The sequence below is a fragment of the Panthera uncia genome, chromosome B1, assembly GCF_023721935.1.
Source record: "Panthera uncia isolate 11264 chromosome B1, Puncia_PCG_1.0, whole genome shotgun sequence".
NCBI classification, from domain to species: Eukaryota; Metazoa; Chordata; class Mammalia; order Carnivora; family Felidae; genus Panthera; species Panthera uncia.
Window position 1 is genome coordinate 3,442,957 of NC_064811.1, and position 23,279 is coordinate 3,466,235.

A 23,279-nucleotide genomic window follows, 5' to 3' on the forward strand; every position below is an offset into this window, starting at 1 on the left:
AGTGTCATTGTGAGAAGTGGGCAGCGTGGGGATTTGGGCCCTATTCGGGAGGTCGAGGGAGCAGGACCAGGTGATGGAAGGTGCACTGTGGGGTGATGGGCGTATCTGGCGTGACTCCAGGGTGTCGGGAGGGGGTGGCGGTCACTCGGAGCGCGGTGAGACCGGACCCCGATGATGGTGGACACTACGAGGCTTGGCCGGGGGAAATTCAGGATGCTTAGCCCAGGAAAACGAAAGGTGCCACGTAGCTGCCCTCAGCATGTAGTAGGTGCTCCATAAATGTTGGTGACGTATGCAGGGGGACGATAACCCTCTGCGGCTCTGGAAGTGCTGTCAGATGAACCGTGTGACCCACCACCCCTCCCGCAGAGGGCAGGGCAGGGGTCAGCGGGCAGACTTCCAGGGACACCCATCTGAAGCCTGGCTGAACGCCATTCCTGAGATCCAGGGCTCTCTGTCCTAGAGGGTCTGGCCCCTGGTTCCCAGGACCCGAGGGCCTCGTGCCTGGGAGGACCTCGGGCCCTTCCTGATTTGGCGGTGCCCCTCCAAGGGTCCGCTTCCCGGAGCTTCCAGTCTGAGTGGAAGGAGCTTTGCCTGTCCCTGGGAAAGACTCAAGTATCCTGAGACCCCTCCCCGCACACCTCTGCCTGGCACTTGCCGAATGACATCACCATCCCGTTCGTCCGTCCGTCTCCACGTCCTGGAGGAGAGAGAGCTCACCCAGGGTCGGGATGACCTGGGTGTGAATTCAGTCTCCGTAATGTCTAGTTATGTGACCGCAGGCGGGTTCCTTCATCACCCTGAGCCTGACTTCTCCCCTGTCAAATGACATTGCTGTGCCGATCGTGCTGGCTGGTTTGAGCGTTTATTCTGTTGTTCGGAGGTAGTCATTAAACACCTCCTGGGGACAGGCCCCAGGCAGGTGCAGGGTGGGCACGACTCAGTTATTTTTTCCACATCACCTCACTTCTCCAACCTGAGATTGAGCCACATAGATGACTATGGATTAGAATACGCTTTTCGTGGAAACGAGGGTTACAGAGTGGCCGACACAATGATGGCTAAGAACTTCAGAAAAAGCAAGGTGGCTGTGTGTGAAGGGAGGGGGCGTCAGCGGAGGCCCAGCCACCAGGAGGAGAACGGGAACCCCTTCCTGAGGCCCCGTGCTGGGAGTAAGTAGGGCTTTGGAGAATGTATCGGGTTTGGTTTATTTAGTAAGTACTTCTCCCGCCTGACTCTGCATCGCGCTGTTCCAAGCACGTGGCACGTTGGCCCACTGGGTTTTTACCACGCGATGCTGTGGCCACTGAGGAGGTCCCGGGGCTGGCCGGCAGCTCGAGGACTTCCCAGCCACGCTCATGACAGGCGGAGCTGGGATTCAGGCTGAGGCGTAGGAGCCGGTGCCCTGTGCCGTCTTCCTGGGTTCCAGTCCGGAGAATGAATTGCTAACCTCTCTTCCGTGCCCCGACTCCCCAGCGCACGTCGAGGGACGTTCTGCTCCTTAGGGAGGGCGGTATGTCAGCCAAGGTCCTCCAGAGAGACGGAATCTGTGGGAGATAAAGGGGTGAGCAGCCAGACAGACACAGACATGGGCACGTTTGCAGGAATTGTCTCACGTGGCTGTGGCGGGGGCTGGAGGGTCTGAAATCTGTAGGGCAGCCTGGAGTCCCAGGCGGGATTTGACACTCTGAGGCACAATTCCTTCTCCGAGAAGCCTCTGGTTTTGCTCTTAAGGCCTCCAACAGGCTGGATGAGTCACTGGAGGGTCCTCCTGACTCAACACCTCTGGGATCTGCAAGTACTCAGGTCCGCGGGGAGGGGGGCAGGGTGGGGGAGGGAGTGGCTCCTTGCAAGAGAGTCTTGTGGTTTCTTGACTGCCTCCACCAGACCTTGAGGCTAAATGCACACCTTACTTTGCTCCAACAGTAAGAGCCCAAGTGGGAATGTGCCTGAAAAATAAGGACCCTGTGCTAAGAATACCTCCTTTGTTTAAACCCATCCAACCGGTCTGGTGAGAATCTGATAGACTGATGTAGACTGATGGCGATACTCACGGGTGGGGTGCATCTGAGGGGCTGCACCAGAAGCTGGGACTCCAGGCAGGGCCTCCCGGGTCCGAGCATGAGCAGTCCTTGGAGGCCAGGCCATCGCAGGGGTGGAGGATGGGGAGGGAGGAGGGAATGGCAGGGGAGAGTAGGGTAGGGTGGTGGAACCAGCCCAGATGGAGTGGAGAGGAAGCTGGGAGGCAGTATGACAGGGACGTGAGAACACAGATTTAGATTCATGAGTGTGCATGGCCAACATGGATTGTCCCTGGAAGAGGGTGGGAGACCAGGCTGCATAGACAGGCCCGTGCCCACCCTCGTGGAGCCGGAAGCCACGTGAGGTCAGCCGGGGCCTGATCAGCTAGGGCAGCCTAGGAGGGCCTGCTGGAGGAGGGGACATTTGAGCTGGGACCTGTAGGATGAGGAGGATTGAAGCCCTAGGGTGGCAAAGAGCCTGGAATGTTCTAGAACCCACCATGGAGCAGAGTGGCGGTGGGAGAGGTGGGCAAGGACACACTGACGGTGATGCAGGACCTTGAGGCCACCTGACAGCCTCGTCACTCTGCCCAGCATAGCTTCCGTTTCTTCCCTATGGCATGGGCTCTGGGCGAGGTCATGTGACTGCCTGTGGGGCGTTTCCAGAGACCCCTGGCACAGGCAAGCACTCCCCACACAGTGGCAGCCATTGTCATGATGACGACTGTGTCACAGTGATGGTGATGTCACGGTGACGATGACGTGATGGTGATGTCATGCTGATGATGTCATTGAGATGGTGATTCATGATGATGATGTCATGCTGATGATGTCATGATGATGGTGATGTCGTTACAATGGTGATGTCACAATGACGATGATGCTGTTGCAATAGGGATGTCGTGATGGCCATAGTGCCATGGTACGACGATGCCACTAGAAGGGGCTTCCCGCTAAGGGGCTGAAACTTCAGAGTGTGGGCCCCCCTAAGCGGGACTCCCCTCTGCAGTAGGGGCCCCTCTTCTTGGAGGCTAAGCCGTGGGATTGAGCAGAACTGTACTGTGAGGGGCACCCGGGTGGCTCAGTTGGTTGAGCATCCGACTCTTGATCTCAGCTCAGGTCTTGATCTCCGGGTCCTGAGTTCAAGCCCCACGCTGGGTTCCGTGCTGGGCATGAAGCCTACTTAAAAAAAAAAAAAAAATGCACCTTGGAGCCCAGTCCTCCAGAGAAAAGCGGCCCACCCTCCGGCCCAGGCATGGCAGGCTGCGCAGGCCTGAGGCTTGAATCTCACCGGGTCAGCCCACACCAGTGGCCGGTGGGGGGCGGGGTGGTGGGGGGTGGGAGGAGCAGGCGAGGGTCAGCCAGGCCCCTCCCAGGGGCACAGCCAGGCTCGGAGAAGTGAGGGGCAGCCGGAAGTGCCCTGCTGAGGGGAAAGCTAGAGGAGGGGCAGGCTGGTCCCAGCAGGGTGGGGGGCGTGGGGTAGCCCGACCCTGCTGGAGCGGAGGCAGCATGGCTGGGCTACCGGCTACCGGGCCTGGTTCCAGGCTCCCGGGCTCTTAGGCCTGGCCCTGTGGCTTCCTGACTGTGCGACCTTGGGCGAGGCACAGGACCTCTCTGAGCCTGGGTTTCCTGAGGCAATGAAACGAGAGTCTCAGGGTGTGGGGGTGGCAGCGAATGTGGTGAAGGCTCTCACCACCGCCTGGCCCGTGGTCCTCAGTCAGTGCAGGAGAACTGTGGGGTTTGCGTGCCTAACCGGGGTCCCTACCTGGGCCCAGGGTGTCCACGGAGCTCCCTGGCGTGACACCAAGGGTGTATGAGTGACGTGTTCCTACTGGGATGGGCCACTTCGCCAACGTCACACAGGGTCTGTGAGGCAAAACTGTTGGGGGTTTCTGCCACAAAGCGGTGGTGCGGATGTCCGGGCCTCGGGGCCGGCAGGCCTGCGCGGGGGGCCCTTCTTCCGGCGGGGGAAGCTCTGTGGACCTGCCTGGCTGAGCCGCACGGTGGTCTTGCAGTGCTGCGGGGGGCACACAGCTCTGGCGCCTCGGGAAGAGCCCTGGGCCCCTGGGCGGAGTTCGGAGTGCCAGCGCGCCGATCGCGGGCTGTGTGACACAGGGGCGTCCCCTGTCTGCGGCTCGGTCTGCAGCCTCTGCAGACGGGAGATGACCGTACAAGTCCCCTGTGCCTTGTACACGCATACTGATCACCGCCCTCCCCTCTGTGCGAAGCAACACGGGAGAACACGTGTGCGCGCATCAGCGGTCGAGGGCTGTTCCTCCTGCCGGGAGCAGGTGGTTAGTCCGTATGAGTCTCGTGTTCGGGAAGCCTCCCCTGGTTGGCCCAGGTCACAGAGTGAAGTCAGAGATCCATTTCCCTTAGGAAACAACCTTCTGGCTATGAGATGCCAGCAGAAACATCATTAATGCCTCAGAAGGCATCGAGGCTTCCGGGTCACAGGTGTCTCCTGGACAAGGCCCCCCTGGGCCACCCCTAGTCCCGGGGCTCCCACAGGAACCAAACTGCTCTCTGAGCTGCCTCCCCACCTGTGTGAGATAACTGTGGGGTGAGGGCGGCCCGGTCAGGTTTATTTCTGTGTCCCGGCAGCTGTCCCCACCACCCCACCAGTGAATAAAGGACAGGCCCAGAGCAGGCACCGAGCTCAGCCTGCACACACCCACCCCCAGCGATCCTGCAGCCCACTGGTGGCTGCGAATGCCCTGCGCTGGGTCCTGGGCACAGGTAGGGGGAGTCCCCGTCTCTGCCCGGGGTGGCCGTTACTGAGGGAACCACAGTACGGGGCGCTCAGCACCTGCCAGGCTGTTCCTACTGCTTCATTTTCAGGAATTTTGCATGCGGTGCATTAAACCCAGCCTCTACTGAAAACCAAGTGAACCTGGGATGTAATAAATTCTATTTAAAGCAAAGGTGCTAAGTACCCAAAACTCAGCCCTTCCTGGCTCCTTTACTACATTTTCTATCACCCACGCTCTCGAGGTTACGAACACCGACCGCACCTGTACAGGAGGAACGTCCTAGGACCCCGTGCTACTTGGTCCCTCTTCCCAACTCTGCACTCAGTGACGTCACGATAGCAGCTTGAACCTGGGGGTGCGTCCTCACACCGTGCAAAGAGGCCTGCGGGCTCTGGGAGCCTCCGGTGAGGGTGCCGTCAGGGGGAGCTTCCCGCAGGAGCTGAGATCCAAGGCCAGGTCTGAGGAGTGAGTGGGAGTTGCCTGGGCACGTGAGGGGGGGGCCGGCCTTCCAGGAGCGCATGAAGGCGCAGACGTGCTTGTTCCCATTTTCCAGAATCATAAGTGAGGCGAAGTCACTCAGCACAGCTGGACAGGGATGGAACCGGGACAGGAATGCTGGCGTGTCCGGCTCCTGGGCTGCAGGTCTTTCGGGATGCTGCCCTGGGGGGTCAGATGCAGGCCGACCCCCAGCAAAGCGTGTAGGGCCCCCCCCCCTGCTGACAAAATGGCCTCCTCCCCAGGGGCACTTTCTGGGGAGACCGTGGTGCTCCGGGAGTGAGGCTGTGCCTGAGCGAGGCCTCAGGAAGGAGCTTGGCTAGGCCTGACCTTGGCGGGCACCTGGAGGTCGGGCCGCCCTGCCCCCTGGGGAAGCTTCAGGAGCCAGGGCCAGGGGAGTGGGCCCAGGCTCAGAAAGCTGGCCACGGGGGTCAGCTGTACCCCACATGTCCCGCCTGCTGAGGGGCACAGGGTGAAGGGGGTGCGTGAGCCTGCCACGCGGCCTGGAGCCAGTTTATCTGCTTTGCCAATGAACAGGGCCCCTCAGCTCCTTGTTGCCTACGCAACAGTGGAGATTCATCCAGGCTAGCTGGGCACTCAGGACCCACAGCTGGGGCTGGGGTAGGGCGAGGGGGGTGGAGACAGATACCTGCCGGGCATTCCTCATTTGAGCCTCGGCCGGCCCTCCCGGGTCCTCAGGGAGCCAAGTTCCGTTCTCGCTCTGCAGCTGAGGTTGGGGGTCCCTGCTGGCCTTTAGGGCTTTCCCTTACCCCAAGGGTTCCCCAACCCAGCTGCCACCAGCCGCTCTGGGCTCTGGGAGGCATGTGACGCATACGGGCTCCCGGGTCCCGTGCCACTAAGCCTACCTGGGTAGGCAGTTCTCAGCTCTGGCGAGCACCCAGGGGGTTGCCAAGGCCGGCGGGGCTGGGGACTCGGCTGGGACCCCATGTAGCCTCCCCCCTACTCTCTCCTAATCCCACCATCATCGGGCTCCTGTTTGCAGCAGGAATGCAGGACGGCATCATCAAGGTTGAGAGCGCTCGCCTCAGGCTCACCCCAACCCATCCCTGGGGGGGGGTTGCTGGCACTGGGGACAGGTGGCCTGTGGGCAGGCTCCAGCCTGGCTCCTCCCTGTCCCCCGGGGGGCCTGCCTGCCTCCCTCCTGCCACTGCTCCACCACGTGGCAGGTGTACAGGTCCCGAGGGTGTGTGTTTCCCTGACCACAGCTTTTCTGACTCAGTTCCCAGGGCGTCCTGGTACGGAGAGTGGAGGTGAGCCGCCTGGGCCCGCAGTCAGGGGTCTGTGGCTCCTCAAGTGCCCCCCCACCAAGTGCCCCGGCTTGGGGGAGGCTCCCAGGCGCTAGGTGCACACTTGGCCCTCAGCACTGCCCTCCCCACCTTCCCAGCCAGGGTGCTGTGCCCCTCCCTGCTTCTCCTTCCTGCGTATCCCCTACCTGGCTCCCCCCAAGGGCCCTTAACCGCCTCGCCACTGGGATCCCTTCCTGCTCTGCAGGACCATCTTTGGGCACCTCTCCAGTCGCCTCAGGCCTCTCCCTGCTTATTGCACTGAGGACAGCACCGAGGAGGCGGGTCGCCTGCCCAGCTTGGGGCCCTGAGCTGATTCCTGTTCACCTGCATGCGTGGTACCTGCCCAGCCCACTCCCCCGGGGGCCTGGGTCCAGGCAGCCAGTGGGTGTCAAGAAGAGTGAGAATGCTTTTCCTCTTGGCTTCCTTGTCCACATCTCGGTGACCCTGCAGTATTCGGGAAGGCTGCGATGCGGTACCCGGAAGCAAGGGTGCTGTTGTCTGATGACAATCCTGTGTCTCCGCGGGCTGGCTGTGGACTCCTGAGCACTCCAGGTCCACACCGTGTAGGTGGTTCATTTCTGGCAGGATCCCTTCCAGTCTGCAAGTTCAAGATACCAGCGGGCAGCCGCTAGCTTCTTCCTGGCAGAGACTTGCTTGATGGGGTGTCTGGGTGTGTGTGTGTGTGTGTGTGCGTGTGTGCGTGTGTGCGTGTGCACGCGTCCTGAGTACTCTGGGCCCGGACCCGACAAATAGGGCCTTCTGTGACCCAGCACAAGACAGAGGGTGTCCCGAGCCCCGTCCTGTGGATCTTGGCGGCATCCGGCCTGCACCCCGCGCCCCTGCCACACGATGCGGGGATCTCTGTGAAGCCGTGAGTGGTGACGACTGACGTGTATGCTCTCGCAGGGTTCCCGACGTCTTCACATCCACTCCTCTCGGGATCATCGCAACCTTTTATATGAGTAGTTTAGTGTCAGAGTCAAGGAAAACGCGTTTGGGGCAAGAATGGGGAAAGTCACATAAAATTCTCCGTCGTAACCACTTCAGAGTATGCAATTCAGCGGCACCTGGCAGATTCCCCACCTTGTGCGGCCACCGCCTCGACCTAGTTCTGGAACGTTTGTGCAGCGCCCCCCGCCCTGCTCCCGGAAAGGGAAACGCTGGCCCTCTCCAGCCCGGTCCCTCCCCAGCCCCCCGCAGCCGCACATCTGTTCCTGGTCCCTAAGGATTTGCCTGTTCTGGACGCTTCCTAGCGATGAAGCCGCACAGGATGTGCCTTTTGCGTCTGGCCTCCTTCCCTCCGCCTCCCGCTGCGCGTCCTGTTACCGCGCGAGTCAAGACGCCACTGCCGCTGACGGCCGAACGACACCCCACCGTGTGTGTGCACCACGTTTTGTGGATGCACTCGTGCCTCTGTGGGCAGTCGGGTCGTTTCCACGTTTTGGCCTCGGCGAATAACGCCGCTGTGAACACGGGTGTGCAAGGACCCGTTTGAGTCCTGCTCAGTCGGGTCCCCCAGCGAGTGTCTTTCCCTGCGCTTGGTTATGTGCACTGCTAAGTGGGAGCGGCAGGGATGCAGAGGGAATCAGGGACCTGGAAGGCCCCGGGCCCGCAGGGAGAGCCCCCTGCGTCCCCGACGATGCCGACCCTGGCTCCGGACAGCCCGGCCGTGCGGACAGAGCTGGCCCGACAGCAGAGTTGCTAACCGCTCCTCTCTGGGTCTCCCGGTTTGTTTGCAGAGGCACCTGTCGCCCGAGGAGTTCCAGGAAGTGTTTGGAATGAGTGTGCAAGAGTTCGACCGCCTGGCCCTCTGGAAGAGGAATGACCTCAAGAAGAAAGCCCTGTTGTTTTGACGGCCTCCAGCGTGCCAGCGACAGAGCGTGGGACAGCTGGCGAGAACCACAGAACCCCCTCCTCCCGCACCTGGCTCTGGCTTCTCTGTGTCCCTGCGGGCGGGCGGCGGGCCCCTGGAGACGGCGGGGCGGGAGGCTGGGGCGGGAGGATGTTCCAGAGCACGTGCGGCCTCTAGTTTCTGCCAGCTACGCTCCTGCCCCTAGTTCAGAGCCCAGACGCCTTGCTTTGCGCTGCACGTGTAACCCACATCACGGAGGGGCTGCAAAGACGCTCCCGGGGCTCGAGGAACGTTTACCCTGACCGTGCGGCGCCCCCCCCCACCCGCCCCTGTGCAGTGCCCCACCCCCCGTGATAGGCCCTGGGGGCGCACAGAGGTGCCTGGGCCTTGGGATTTGAGGAGGTCTGTCCATGACAGACGCTGGCACGACACAATCACGGGTGGGTGGGCCTATGGCTCCCAGCGCCTGCTCCCCGCCCCCCTCCCCCGCTTGCTCAGCCCTGGGGAGGCACAGCCTCGCGCACAGACAGGCCAGGCCTGGCCAGGGAGAGCGCTGAGGAGCACCCAGGGCCGCTCGAAGCGAAGCGTGGGGTGCATGATGTTTGCCGCCGTTTGTGACGAGTCTGTTTTTAGGGACAACCGTCCACCGGACAGGGTACCTTCTGCCGGGGCCCTCCGTGCACTGCATTTTTCTTCCAGATCATCCCCTAGATGCCTAAACGATATCTTTAAAGTAACACAGAAGTTTTTATTTTATTAAAAAGCATAGCCTACTTCAACATAAGACGACATAGATAAGAGTTCCATTTTACGGTCCCGCGGAAGGGGAGCGCCTCCAGCCTTACTCTCCAGTGTCCGGTCCTGTGTGGTTTCGCTTCCCCGTGTGCTCCTAGCGCACACGGCTCCTTGTCGGGTTTCTTTGCTTTTCTTCTTTTTCACCTGCCACACCGGTGCCCTTAAGGGCAGCCCTCGGCCACATAATGCCGTTTCTAAGTATGCGTGACGTGTCGCCATCACTGTTTGCCTGGCTGTTATTTTCCGCATCCCGGAGAGAAAAGATTCTCCTCTGATGGCCAAAGCCGCGGAATAAAGGATTTCCACGCACCCAGCCTAACACCCAGCGTAGCTCTTGGGGTGCCCTTTTGTGACGTGGCCGGTGGTGCCCGCCTTAGCCCGGTGCGTGCGTGGTCCCGAGGCGGGCACCGGCCGCTGGGGAAGGAGGAGGGAGACACACCCCCCCTTTTCTGACCTGCCCGCTCCGCAGCAGAAGCCCGGCCGGGCCCCCAGCTGAAAGGCGTCCGCGTCTGTAATCGGGTGCGGGTCGGGGCGCGGTGCCTGTCGCAGGCGGCTTGTAGAGTGGGTTGAGAGGTTCGCGAATCAGTAGGAAGGTGTCACCGAAGTCTGTCTTCCCTGTCTTCTGTGGGGCTGTGTCTTTCTGTGCGTCCTGAACGCCCGTCCGTGAGTCAGTGTCACTCAGATCCCTCCGGCCCCCGCCACGCACCCCGTCGTGCACCGGCTCCTCACCGGCCCGGCTCGGCCAGGGAGGGGGAGTTTCTAGCACCTAATGCACTTCCTTCCATTTAGCAGAGCCTGAGCAACTGGAAACCCCCATTTTTCTCACTAGTGCAATGTCATGTCAGCTCCCAGGGGAGCCCGGAAAAATAAAGGTCGGTGTATCCTAACTTGTGAAGGTCAAAGCCGCTTCTCATAAACGTGTGTCATTTCTAACGGCACGGGCTGGCGCCCGGGGAGACCGCCTGCTGAAAGCAGTGGCCCTGGATGGGCACAGGGTGGGGGCGGTGCCTCGAGGGGCGGGACCCCCATCCACATGGGACACCCCTGTCTCAAGACAGCAAGTCAGAGGCACTTGCCAGCCAGCACCAGGTGCCAGTGATAGAGACGGGGGGTGGAAGCTGATGCCTGTCCCTGTCGGGCTGGGGAGACCAACCAGCAAAGACAAGACTGACCGCTGCCCTCCGGAGGGGCCCCTGATACACCCAGAGGTCAGTGAAGGGAAGGGCATTCCAGGCTGAGGGAACAGCAGGAACAGACACAGTGAGCTGGAGATAGCCTCCGAGGTTCTGGAAAGTTCCGTAGCTGGTTAAGGCTGGAGCACACCGCTAAGGAAGGGAGGAAAATGCAGGTGGGGCTCCCTCGAGGGAGGGCCCAGCAGGTCTGCCCCCCCACAGTCGCCAATGCCACTCTGGGATTAAACGTCCCCTCATCTCTCCTTTGTTCAGACGACTGACTACTCAGACTCAGTATACCACTACCGAGAGACTCCTATGACAAAACACCGTTGACTGGGTGGCTTAAACAACACACATTTGTTTCTCATCGTGGTGGAGTCTGGAGGTCCAAGATCGAGGTGCTGGTGAGACTGCGTAGTGAGAGCTCACTCCCTGGCTTGCTGCCCCTTGCTGCGTCCTCCCTTGGTGGACAGAGCTCACCCTTCCATTCTGCCTCATCTTCCTGGAAGGGCACGGTCCCATGGTGAGGGCCCCACCCTCACGGCCTGATCATCTCCCAGAGGCCCCATCGCACCGGTTAGGGCTTCCACACGCTTTGGGTTTTCCCCCTAAAAGCCGGTCCACCTGTACCCAGTCAGCCCATCTTGGCAAATGGCACAACCGTATCCCCCGTGGTAAACGGGCACGCTTCCCTCAGCCCCCGAGGACCCAGCAGAAGGCCTGACTCCACGGCAGGTATCCCCCTTGCGTCTTTCCGCCTCCTCAGACCCTGTCACAGAATCGTTCACGCCGGCGGCCCGTGTGGGATGGAAGGCGGCTCCCTTACTGCCGACCTTGGGAGGCTGGTGTGCACCTGGCCGGGCCCAGGCAGGCTGGGGCACGTGGTCGCCCGGACCACACTGAGCCCATGCTCACCCCTCCCTGGATGGACACAGCACGTCCCAGGGTCTCTGCTTCTTCCCCAGGCGAGGCCCTTCTCTACCTTCTGGGCTCAGCTCTGAAGTTCCCACGCCAGACGGGCCGCTCGCCCGCCCTGTAGAAAGTCCGCCCCGGGCCCGTGCTGGGATTCGCACTTGCCCCTGTTCTGTTTATTGGCTCCTTCCCTCCACCACCGGTAAAGCCAAGCGGGCGGACAGTTTTACAGCAGTTTGGTAATAGTGCTCTGCGACCCAGAAGTTTCGTTGGGCTGTTTGGTAGCGAGGCTGGAGCCCATCTGGACGCCTTACTTTGCCCCAAGGTTGGCCTTCTTAGTTCCCAGAGTAGAAACCCGTCTACTACATAAGGAGCATCGCAGAACTGGTTTCCATCCCTTGTCTCCCGCTCCCGGACCCCCACCTTCTGGGTGGAAGACACCCCCGCAGCCAGAGAGGTGGCTCACCTGTGCTGGGAGTTCTGGAACCCAACACAGCCCTCTGGACACCTAGGGGGGGTGTCCCTAGGGAGCATGCTTTGGAAGAGTTTAACAAGTAAGGACATCAGTGCCACCCTAGTGGCCACCAGGGGCTGCCAGGCTATTAGGGAACTAGGTTTCACGAATAATAGAGGCTCCCTTTCCTTCTGTCTGAATCATGAGGCCCAGGGAACGTTCTCAGCTGGACATCTTTCTGGAGAGTTCCATCGAGCAGCCCTACCTGCTGACAGCTCTTCCCGCCTCTGCCCCCTGAACATGTCTCTACTCAACACTTAGATGCCACGTCATCCCCTCTGGTCCATCCCGTGCTCAAGAGCCCATAGAAATCTGTCTGTAGCACACACTTGCCCATGAGCCTGGGTGCCTCACTGGGGCTCTGGGGCCCGTTCCCCGACTCCTTCACTGGCACCGCCTGGCCACTGACTCCCTCCACAGACTCCTCCTTCCTCTTCCCCTCATACCCTTGTTTCTCAGGCAGCACCTTCTCACCTCCCTCCCAAACACAGTGCCCTTTGCAAAGGCTCTTTCCTCTCCCTGCGATGCCCCAACTAGCAAACCCCTGTCCATCCTTCAATACCCAGCTGAGATACTAACTTCTCCGCAAAGACGTCCATGAGATGACCCCCCCTCCCCCCATTGTTATCACTCTTCCTTCCTTCCAGATAACCTCCTTCCTCAGCAAATATTCACTGAACTGGGCATGAAAAAGACACCGTCCCTGACCCTCAAGAGGAGGAAAGGTACTGTGGATTGAACTGTGTGCCTCACAAGTTCACACACTGACCCTGAGCTGGGGGAGGGGCGGGCATACCCTCTATCCTGTCCGAAATCTCTGCTGTCATTGACCTCCTGCCTTGGACTCCATCTGATCCATCCTCCCTCAAGGGGGGCTTCTTCCAGCTGCCCTGGGTCACCGACTCCAGGCTGGCTCCTGACAGGACCCCTGTCCCCAGTGAGTCTGAGCATGCACAGACCCCAGTTGTGCCGGCTTACAGTCTTTGCCCCCAGCACATGAAGGTCTCAGGCGTGCGGGGGTTGCCGGGAACTTGCTTTACGGGCCCCCAGCACTGGTTGGGGCTAATATTGGGTTAGATGCTCCCAACAAGTCCTACGAGGCTTTGGCGACCCCTTTCCGCCAGCTGCCAGTGGCCCAGTCATTCTCGCCTGCCTGAGTCTTTTCTTACCTTCCCTGCACTAAACGCTTGATGGTCTTTCACATGTTTCCAGGATTTTTTCTGCCCTAGACAAGTCGATAAAAAGGACAGCCTTCCGGTTCGGGTTTATGGTCACTCTCTGGACTCAGATGTTCTCAAGAGAGCCCCGTAGCACAGTGGGCAGTGGGGAGGCATCCCCCCATTCCCCCTGGGGGGTAAGGCCATTCTAGCTCTGTGTCCATCTTTTCCAATGCTGACCAGCTGTGGCTTCCCCCAGACCCCCGGCTCTGCCGAGGAGGGGCAACTGCCTGACAATCAAGAGGTCAATCGAGAGGTCAGCTTCTGGGGCAGTGGCTCACCCCCTCCTCTGGGTGCTCCCAAACGCGCCTGCTGATCCATTTTCGTCCAGAGCAGTGCAGCTCTCTGCCTCAGCCCAGCCACCTATGACCTATAGTCGCCTCTAACCTTCCTTTCCAGTGGCTTCCCAGACCAATACTTGTGCTTTTCTCTGGGAAAGGAATTCTGAGGTTTGCTCTTAGAGCACTATCTCTGCCCCTCTTCCTTTGCCATGAGCTGTCCCCGGGAGAAGAGGTTGGAGGGGCCAGGCCTGGGAGAAGGAGAATGATATGGATGCTTTTGCCACAATTCTGGGGAGAGCTGCAAAGGCTGAGGGGGGCTGTGGATTCTGGAAAGACAGCCAGCAGGACCTGGAGGTTGGGTGTGGGGATGGGGGAGAGGGTGGGGACCCCACTCACTGGCAGGGCAATGGGGAGATGCTGGAGCCACTGGTGAGTGAGAAACCTGAGAGGAACAGCAGGTCCGGGATGTGGAAGACAGGTGCGGGCCACGGCGTGTCCCGGGTGAGGTGCCCAGGGGCTGCCCCATGGAGGTGCCCCAGGCACCGCTGGGCTGACAGGCTTGAGACTCGGTGGATGGAGGTGGCAGGGCGGGAGGTTTGTGAGGGATGGCCAGAGTCACAGGTCCTCACGAGCCATCTGCACAGGACGGTGCAGAGTGAGAAGAGGGGACCCAGCGGAACACTGGCTTTTTGTGCACTTGGACTTCCTACGTCTGGTGCAGGAAGAATGGAGTACAGAGGTGACTGAAGAGGGCAGCAGGACAGGGAGGGAGGCAGGCGGGTGTGGCACAGCTGAGGCCGAGGGGAGAGAGGGTTAACAAGAGGGCAGATGGCAAGGTGAGATGCAGACCGACGGATGAGACGTGGGACGGAACCGTGTGGGGGTGGAAGAGGCAGACGGGCACCAAGGCTGGGAGACAGAAAAGCACATGCTGGCCGTATGTGTCCGGGTCTGAATGTGGGAGGGACTCTGGGCAGCAGTCAGGAGGGCGAAAGAGGAGACGGAGGGCTCGTTCGTGTGGATGAAGGTCTGGGTGCTGATTGATTGTTGCAGGGTGGTCAGAGAAGGCGGCAACTGAGTCGATCCAGGGGAGGCGAATCCGTCCTTCCAGGCTGGTCCCTGCTCCCTCTAGTCCCAGAATCCAGGAAGACTGTGTCAAAGTCATCATGGAAATGTTGCTTACCTTGGCATGGAAATATTTCATAATCATGTTTTTTCCTCAAGAGACTTGTTACTGGAAAAGTCTGGGAAGAGGTCTCAGGTCACGAACCCCACCAGGTAGCCCTTCACAGTATCAGACTAGGTCAGGAGCTTCCATAAAGAGCATTGGTGCAACTTTGGGGTCATTGAGCCCTGATTTATTTTCCTATTGAATGAATGCTCTCTTTCTATTAGGACTGTGGTGGCAGACAGGGATTGGGCTTATTTTCTGAGGTTCCGGGAGGTCCCGACATTTTATTTTCATATAGGACAAACCTTTCTACGAGTCAGAGCTATGAAACCTGCCCGGACTGGTTCACTGCGTGGTGAATTTCGTGTCAGTGATCATGGGGCCCAAATAGGATGGCCACTGATGAGGAAGGAGAGAGTCAGGCTGGGTTTCTCTATGTGACAGACACGTGTTGAATGCCTATATATGTCGGTCAGGAGTTCCGTAAGTAACAGAAGAATTGACCAGCACTGGCTTACACAGCCAAGGGGGTTTGCTTTTCCTGCTCCACAGGGAATCTGGAGGCAGGCGATTCCGTGTCTTGATCCAGTGGCTCCAGGATGGAAGGGTCAGGATCTGCTTCTGACTTTGCTCGTTGTCAAGTGGCTGCTACGGGTCCAGGGGTCACATGTGTGTCCAAAGGTAAACGAATGAGCTCCACTGCCGAGAAAAAGCAGCATCAGCGGGTCTACCCCTGTTCTCGAAGAGGAACACCTTCTCTGGAAGCCAATGGTGTGCCGGTAGATCTTCACTCCTCGGCTTTCTGGGGGCTGGGAAGGAGGAAGATAGTCCTGATCTATAGTCGTTACCAATTTCTGCGGCATAAGTCCTCCCACCACATCTAATTTCAAGCTACCAACATGCTGTTGCTGGCGGCAGCCGTGAGAACAGATGTCAGTAGCACCACATGATATAGAATTTCTATCATACAGTAGATCTAAAATCTTCAGTAGCATAGATAGTCACAAACCACAGTAAAATGAGTAGGAGCCAATTCTGGATATTTATTTATTATTATTATTTTTTTTAATGTTTATTTTTGAAAGAGAGAGACAGAGCGTGAGCAGGGGAGAGGCAGAGAGAGAGGGAGACACAGAATCGGAAGCAGGCTCCAGACTCCGAGCCATCAGCACAGAGCCCGATGCGGGGCTCGAACTCACGAGCCGTGAGATCACGACCTGAGCCGAAGTCGGACGCTTAACCGACGGAGCCACCCAGGCGCCCCAATTTTTGATTTTGATATAACTTTTGTTTTTGATATAACTTTCATTATAGGAACTTATATATAAGTTTCTTATAGTTTGTAAGTTTATATATATAAGTTTATAGAAACTTATATATAAGTTTCATATAGGATAAAACTTTCATCAGTAGAAAGTTTTGTCCTATATGAAAATAAAATAAAGAGTGCATATAATTTAATTTTTAGGTAGCCATTTTGTTTAATAAGTGACTTTGCACAATTCCCAAAGGGTGAACAATCAGCTCTCAAGGCCTGCTCCAAATTGGCCCCAGGGCACCAAATGCTGGAAACCTTTCAGCCAACTTCCACCAGGTCTCACTGGCCAGGACAATGTCACATGGTCCCCTCAGGCTGCGAGGGAGGCTCGGAAGACAAGACACTATTCAGGCCTATATGATGGAATAGGGCCAAGGAAAAGGGGTCAGAGAGGACAGTGGGGCCAGCCAGCCAGCTGACTGCTTGGTCTCCTCCAACCGACTGCCCTAGAACAGGACTGTGCTGGGCATTTGGAGCACAGTGGGGAGCAAGACAAAGTCCATTCCTGTTCTCGTGGGGCTTTCAATTTCATAAGAAATAATCACAAATGTAGAAGCGTAACACAATGCACACATTTCTTTTTTTTTAAACTATTTTTAAAAATTTATTTCCTTTTTTGAGAGACAGAGCAAGCGAGCAGAGGAGGGATGGAGGGAGAGAGAGAGAGAGAGAGAGAGAGAGAGAGAATCCCAAGCAGGCTCCGTGCTGTCAGTGCACATTCTGACGCAGGGTTCCATCCCCTGAACCGTGAGATCACGACCTGAGCCGAGATCAGGAGGTGGACGCTTAACCCATTGAACCACCCAGGTACCCCCATGATGCACACATTTCATAACTAGTTTCTGAGTTAGAGTTTGGCACGATGTAGATGGGTCCTCTGCTCAGGGTTCACCAGGCTACATCCAACATTTTGGCTGGGCTGCATTCTCACGTGGAGGCTTCACTAGGGGAAAACCCATTTCCAGGCTCATGCAGGTTGCTGCCTGAATTTATTTCTGCGGGCCTGCATGACATGGGGGTTAGCTTTTTGCTGACTATCGGCTGGAGAGTGTCCTCAGGTCTTCAGACTATCGGCCAAGGTGGGCTTCCCCAAGGCCATCTCATCTAGAATGGCAGGTGACATCTTCAAAGCCTGTAAGTGTGACCTCCTTCCTGGGGAAAGTGACACTTCGGGAGAGACTGGAAGGGTCAGTAGGAGGTGGCTAATACAGGGAGAAAAGTGTGTCAGGCAGAGGGCAGCGTGTGCGAAGGTCTGAAGCCTGGGTGATCATCCTTTGTTGAAACTACTGTACTCCCTGGGATTTTATTTTCCTGTTCTCTGAGGACATCCCCAGACCACAGGGGGACTCTGGCTGGAGAGGAGTAAGGAAGCTTCTTATATTCGTGGAGGAATTTGTCTGGCAAATCAGCTTGGAAGTCAGGCTTTCAGTGTTGTCCGTGTGTGCGAGTGTGTGTGCGAGTGTGTGTGCGAGTGTGTGTGTGTGTGTGTGTGTGTGTGTGTTTCTGCATGTTCAAGTGATGAGTGAGTTGAGGAGGACTGAGGACAAAGTGCAAGCTAGCGTACCCCCGACCACCCCCCCCCCCAGGTGGGATGTGTGTGTCATTCCTCAGGCACTCCCAGCTGCCCAAGGACAAAGAAAAGGAGAAAACGAATGGGCAGCTGTTAGAGATCACAGTCCTGCAGGACATGGGTTTACTAAGCTCTTAGTTTAGAAACATCTTAGTAAATTACAAGAAAAAGGCAATCTTATCAACAGCCTCATCTCCAGAAACCCATGGACTCAGTTTCCTGGAGTCCCAACATCACCCTTCCATAGTGATATGGGGAACAAAGGCCGAAGGAAATGGCAGGTAGAATTTAATTTATAGCCTGCAGCCCGTTGACAAATACTTAAGGCAAATACAGAGTAGAACCCCAGGAACCCCCTGCTGTCATAATGTTAATGCCTCAGTAGAGGGAAAACAACCTTAGCTTGACTATAGCTGGGCCTCCGCAGCTTAGGACTCCTCGTTAGCACATCAAAGTCCCGCTGGAGGCCTCCCTTTGACTTTACTTCCCCAACTCCGTAGTGTAAACCCAGCCATTCTTCACAACCCCAGCGCAGCTCTTCCAGCCCTTGGGTCCCGTCCCCGTGCTTTAATAAAATCCCCTTTTTGCACCAAAGAGGTCTTCGAGAACTCTTTCTTGGTCGTCGGCGCCGGCCCCCCCACCATCACCCGCAAACCTCATCACAAGGAGATGGGACTTTATCCATTCATCCATCTGTCCTATTAGCATTCGCTGAGCGCCTTAGGGCACCGGGCTCTGTTCTGTGCGCAGAAATGAATCAGAGTCCGACTCTTGGCTTGTCCTAGAGAGAGATCACGCTTCACTGAGGGTGGGGGGTGGGGTACCCACTCAGGCAAGTCCAGCTGGTGCTGTGACAGAGTGGCAATGCAGACAGGGACCGCACGAGGGAGTGAGGGAAATAAGACACTCCACGCTGATTTCAGATTTTAGCCTGAGCGACTGGGTGGATGGAGAGGCCATTTACCGAGAACGAGAAGAATGAGCTTTGGGTTCCGGCTGAGCACACAGCCTGCCGAGCAGATTCTGAACGGACTGGGCCGCGGACTCACCGGGCCGGCCCCGGCGAGACCCCCGCAGCCCCGCCCCGGCGCGGCCCCGCCTCCTCCTTTGTTTCCTTCGGCCCCGCCCCCCGCGCGTGGCTTCCTCCCCATTGGTCGGGGGGTGGGCCCCGAACGCCGGGCGCCGCCGGGGGCGGGGCGAAGGGGCGCGGGTGGGGCGAGTGCGCCTGCGCGGTGCCAGAGGCCGGCCGCAGCCTGGCGCCGGCTGCTGCTCCGCGCGGAGCCCGAGCCCGAGCCCGAGCCCGAGTCGGAGACGGGCTGAGGCGGCGGCTTAGGCGGCCCCGCCCCGGGGCTCCATTGTTGCGGCGGCCGCGGCTCTGCGGGCTGCCCGGCTCTGTTCCGCTCGGCCCGGAGCGAGCGCCGCTGAGGCGGTGACCTGAGGTGAGGCGGCGGCGGCGGCGGCGGCGGCGGGGCCGGCCCGGCCCGAGTCCGGGGCCGGTGGGGGGACGGGGGCTGGACGGGGGTCTCGGGGACCGAGCCCGGGACAGGTAGGGGTTCCGGGCCCGGGCGAGGGTCCAGGGTCGGTGGGGGGCGGGGGCTGGGCGAGGGTCTCGGGGCCGGATGGGGTCCGGGGCAGGCAGGAGTCCCGGAGCTGGGTGAGGGTCCGGAGCCGGTGGGGGCCCAGGGACTGGACCGGGAGTCTCGGGGGCCGGCGAGGGTCCCGGGCCGGTGGGGGGACGGGGGCCGAGCGGCGGGGCTGGCCTGACGGAGGTCCCGGGTGGCAAGGGTCCCGGGCCCGGCGGGGGGTCCGGAATTGGGCGAGGTTCTTCCTCGGTGGGGGACAGGCGGGGGCTCCGCCGACCGGACCGGGGTTTCGGGGCCGCGCGCAGGCCCAGGGGTCGGACGGAGTCCCGGGCGGCGGGGGTCCCCGCGCCGGGTGTGGCAGGTCCAAGCGGGGCACCGCGGGGTCGCGGCCCGAGGTGGCAGCCGCCACCCTGAGCCTCGCAGGACCAAGATCGGGACTGACCCCGCGGCCGCGCATCCGGGGCGCCCGGGCGTTGTCTCCGCCTTGGGTGGCACCCAGGGGGCTCTGCGCCTGCTGCGACCCCGCGTGGCCCCCGGCGTGAACGCCCGCGGGGGTTCTGATCGCCGAGAGCGGGGCGTTCCGGCTCCGTCCTGGCTCCCCCTATGGTGTGGCTGGTGCACTGTGTCGGTGAAGGTGGGTCTGCGTCGGCCCTTGCGCGTGGGGAATCCGGGACGTCCTGCGTGCTGTGTCCTCCCTCCGCCCATGGTGTGGCCGGCCTACTGTGTCTCACTGAGGGTGACGGCAGGGACTCTGAGCGTGCGGGTCCTGGTCCCCCTGAGTGTGAGCGGCGCTGTCTTTCTGCCCCCCTCCATGACTGGTCGAGTGAATGTGTGTTACCCACGGTGGCCCTGCGTGGACCCCTGCCGCGGGTGTCCTGGCCACCCTGTGAGTTGGGGGACGGCCCCTGCCCCCCGCCCCACCTGGGGGCTTGCAGGGGTGTGATCCCACCCCTGTGAGTGTGTGTGTGGTGGCCTGTGCGGTGAGGGCGTCCTTGTGTGGGTGGTGGCTCCCGGCAGGGTGTAGCCGGGTGCACGGGGCGCAGCTGGCCTGGGTAGGACAGCTGACTCCCTTTTTCATCGCCTTCGTTTTTCTTCCGCCAAATGAGCAGAAATGGGGAGTGGCATCACCGGGCTGCACTTCTGGAACCCACGCCTCTCCCTGGCGGGTCCCTGGGGACCGCGAGGCTGTCACTGGCCCGCCCAGGGACCGCGCAAGTCAGGCCGCGGCGTTTCCTGCTCCGGTGCAAGAGCAGGCTCTGATTGGAGGGAGCCGAGCCCCTCTGCCCGGTGCTTCTTGATTTCTTCCGTTAGGATTGGGAAGGGAAAAAAAAAAAAATCTGGAAAGCCAGATTTAACTTTGCAGCTCTCAGCGCCTGGAGAGTCGAGGGAACTCTCACAAGAATTTGGCGGGCTGGAAAACGCATTTGAAGGAGGAGCATCCACACCCACGGAATGAGGCCAAGGCAGTTACAGTTAGAGGTCAAGTCGACAAAGGGATAGCCAGGGTGAGGCTGTGGATGGAGAAACTCAGATTTCAAGACTGGATGCCCCGCCACCTAAATAAAGCGGAAACGCCGACAGTGTCCCCGGGATGAGTCTCTTCCCTGGGGGATGCACAGCTGAACAAGACAGCCTCTTTAAGAGTGTGGTGTTCTGGCCCAAGACCGAAGACTGAGGTGTAGGCAGAAGTAGTTCTGATGGCCAAACTGAAATGCTTTGTGGGCAAGATAGCGTGTAAATAGCAGTACTGGACGAAATTGTGCTGAAAATGCAGCTGTTGCTTTTGTAAAACCCAGAAGGTGCAGACCCTTCTCTGCGTTCCACTCTTCCCACCCCCCCACCCACCTGTAGCTGCTGTAGTTCTGACTCCTCCTACCCCTTCTTTTTTTTTTTTTTAACGTTTATTTATTTTTGAGATAGAGAGAGACAGAGCATGAGTGGGGGAGGGGCAGAGAGAGGGAGACACAGAATCCGAAACAGGCTCCAGGCTCTGAGCTGTCAGCACAGAGCCCGACGCGGGGCTCGAACTCACGGACTGCAAGATGGTGACCTGAGCTGAAGTCGGACGCCCGACCGACGGAGCCACCCGGGCGCCCCTTTTTTTAAATTTTTTTTTTAACGTTTATTTATTTTTGAGATAGAGACAGAGCATGAATGGGGGAGGGGCAGAGAGAGGGAGACACAGAATGGGAAACAGGCTCCTACCCCTTCTTACCTGCCGCTTTCAGCAGCATCTCCTGTCCGAAACCTTCCCTGAAATCTCTGTCCTGCCCTCTGTGGTCTTCAGGGACAGAGTGGTGAGCCGTGGTAGGGCCCGCCGGATGCTCTGGTACAGGTGGGCACCGTGTGTGCGCGGAGCTGAGAAGAGGTGTCCTTTAAACGAGGGAACTTCGTTTCTATACCGTGGTTCCACATGTCAGCTCTCCAAAGGGGTCGCGGTTTCTTCCTGGTGTTTGTCGCACCGTGCCTACAGGGTACTGGCTTGGCATTTATGCCTTCTAATTCTGGCTCCAGAATGGATGCTGTTTGTTCCTGCAAAGCCACCCCTCTGGGCATCACGTTCTTCCCCTCTGAGAGTCTTAATCGAGGGAAGAAACTTCTCAGCCCTAATTTTTTAAATTATTTCAACAGAATAGAGCAGAGGAACGTTCTCTTAGCAAGAGTGTGTAAAAAGTGGAGATCTTTGAAGGCGTAGGATCCAAAGTGGAAGTTCTTTTATTTTCTTTTTTCTTCGGAGGGTTTAGTCGCATGGCTGTATACTTTATCTCAGATTTGAGGACCAGAGCGTGTGATGGAAGCTTAAGCAACGTTTTGATCTTTCCTCGTAACTGTGCTGTACTTGCAACATCTTCGCCGTATCAGATTGATCTGATGTTTTCCTCTATGAAGTTGGGTGCAGAACTCATGTCTGCAGCGTTCAGTCGATCGTTTGAGAGAGAGAGCGAGCGCATGAGTGGGGGCGGGGCAGAGGGAGAGGGAGACACAGACTCCGAAGTGGGTTCCAGGCTCCGAGCTGTCAGCACGAAGCCCGACGCGGGGCTCGAACTCAATGAACCTGAGCCCAAGTCGTGTGAAGGCTTCCGTGCGTCCCGTCTCTAGCAGACATGTTAATTTGGGGAGTCGGAAATGAGTGGAATTTGGGAGTGCCTTGAGTAGGCGGATGTGACTTTAGGAAAAGGCGCCAAGCACAGTGTAAAATGGTTACTTGCAAGAAATCACAGCCTACGTTAAATGGCCTGTGAGGCAACTCCAGTTCTAAGGAATATGGTAATTAACCCTTTCAGCTGTTAATCTCCTCTCCAATGTATCTGTTCGGTAAAATGGGAATTTGCTGTGCTTGATTCACTGAAAGCCACTTGTCTGGCTGTAGAAAGGATACACAGTTTTCTCTGATATTCTTGTGTGGGTGATTCAGGGCTTAAAAATAGGGGATAGCTGTGTGGTTGCGGTGCCGCTGAATTAAGCTTTTTCACTTCACGCAGTAGGAGTTTGGTTCCTTTTTTCGGTTTGCAGTCTTAATTAAAAAAAAATGTACTTTGTTACATGCGGCATGTGGTTTGTTTTGTTAGCGATTTTATTTTAGGAGGGGCCTTCAGAAACTCCACGGGATCTTCTCTGCGGTCTTCTTAGGATGCAGTCATGTCCTCACTGAAAGCTAACTGGTTAATGCTCGTTTTGCTTCGAGAAGACCATTTATTTCGTGTGTAGCTGGCTGGGTTCGTATATGGACCCAATGGAAAGGAGCCTCTCGGGAATGGAATGCCCGGGGATAGAGTTTGGACTCTGCATTTCAAAGCTGCCCTCTCTTGCTCTTTACTGAGGGAAGAGAGGACCCCTCCCCTTCCCCCAGGGGCCCCCACCCAAGGCCTCATTCATCCTGCTTTAAAGCCCTGATGGTGCTTCCTTTTTTTATGATTATGATGTTCTGTAAATCACCTTTTTCTTTTGCGTATCACTTGGCTCAAAGTCAGCCTTTGGTCTTCAGGCCTACCCTCCACCCCACGCCCCGTGTCACCCACCAAATGGATTTTCTTCTCTCTTTTCCACTTTAAAGTCCTTACCGTACACGTGCCTGTGATTAAGCCTCCTCGAGATCCTTTTGGATGTTGGCAAGATGTAAATCCAGGTAACGCATCGAGGGTCACTCACTTGGGATCTTTTGGACGGGATACGTCAACGAGGGACGTGCTTCCGGTGAGGCTTTCGTGACGTTCGAGTGCTTCCCGGGGACTTCAGCTCCCTCAGCTGTGAAATGGAGTTAGCTGTTAGGTTGCTTCTTCCATGTGGCTCAAGAGATTGTTCTGAGGATGAAACG

General features: G+C 58.3%; 2 protein-coding genes and 2 long non-coding RNA genes across 4 annotated transcripts in view; 2 read left to right on the forward strand and 2 right to left on the reverse strand.

Moving 5' to 3' along the window:
- The window catches only part of ABLIM2 (actin binding LIM protein family member 2), a 138,836-nt gene extending 130,099 nt beyond the window's left edge, over window positions 1–8,737 (forward strand). The window contains exon 23 of the mRNA XM_049632621.1: window positions 8,316–8,737. Coding sequence (XP_049488578.1) covers window positions 8,316–8,429 — 114 coding nt within the window. The 3' untranslated portion in view covers window positions 8,430–8,737. The remainder of the gene's footprint in view (window positions 1–8,315) is intronic.
- On the reverse strand, window positions 847–2,704 carry LOC125922590 (uncharacterized). The gene is made up of 2 exons (XR_007457701.1): window positions 2,521–2,704; window positions 847–1,547 (listed from the first exon to the last, which is right to left on the reverse strand). It is a non-coding gene; the product is annotated as an uncharacterized LOC125922590 (long non-coding RNA).
- Window positions 8,738–14,658: 5,921 nt separating the features above from the next.
- Window positions 14,659–18,483, reverse strand: LOC125922592 (uncharacterized). The gene is made up of 3 exons (XR_007457703.1): window positions 18,346–18,483; window positions 18,037–18,162; window positions 14,659–15,302 (listed from the first exon to the last, which is right to left on the reverse strand). It is a non-coding gene; the product is annotated as an uncharacterized LOC125922592 (long non-coding RNA).
- Window positions 18,484–18,612: 129 nt separating this feature from the next.
- Window positions 18,613–23,279, forward strand: part of AFAP1 (actin filament associated protein 1) — a 142,714-nt gene continuing 138,047 nt past the window's right edge. Inside the window, exon 1 of the mRNA XM_049630241.1 lies at window positions 18,613–18,820. The gene's annotated coding sequence lies outside the window, so the exon portion shown is untranslated. The remainder of the gene's footprint in view (window positions 18,821–23,279) is intronic.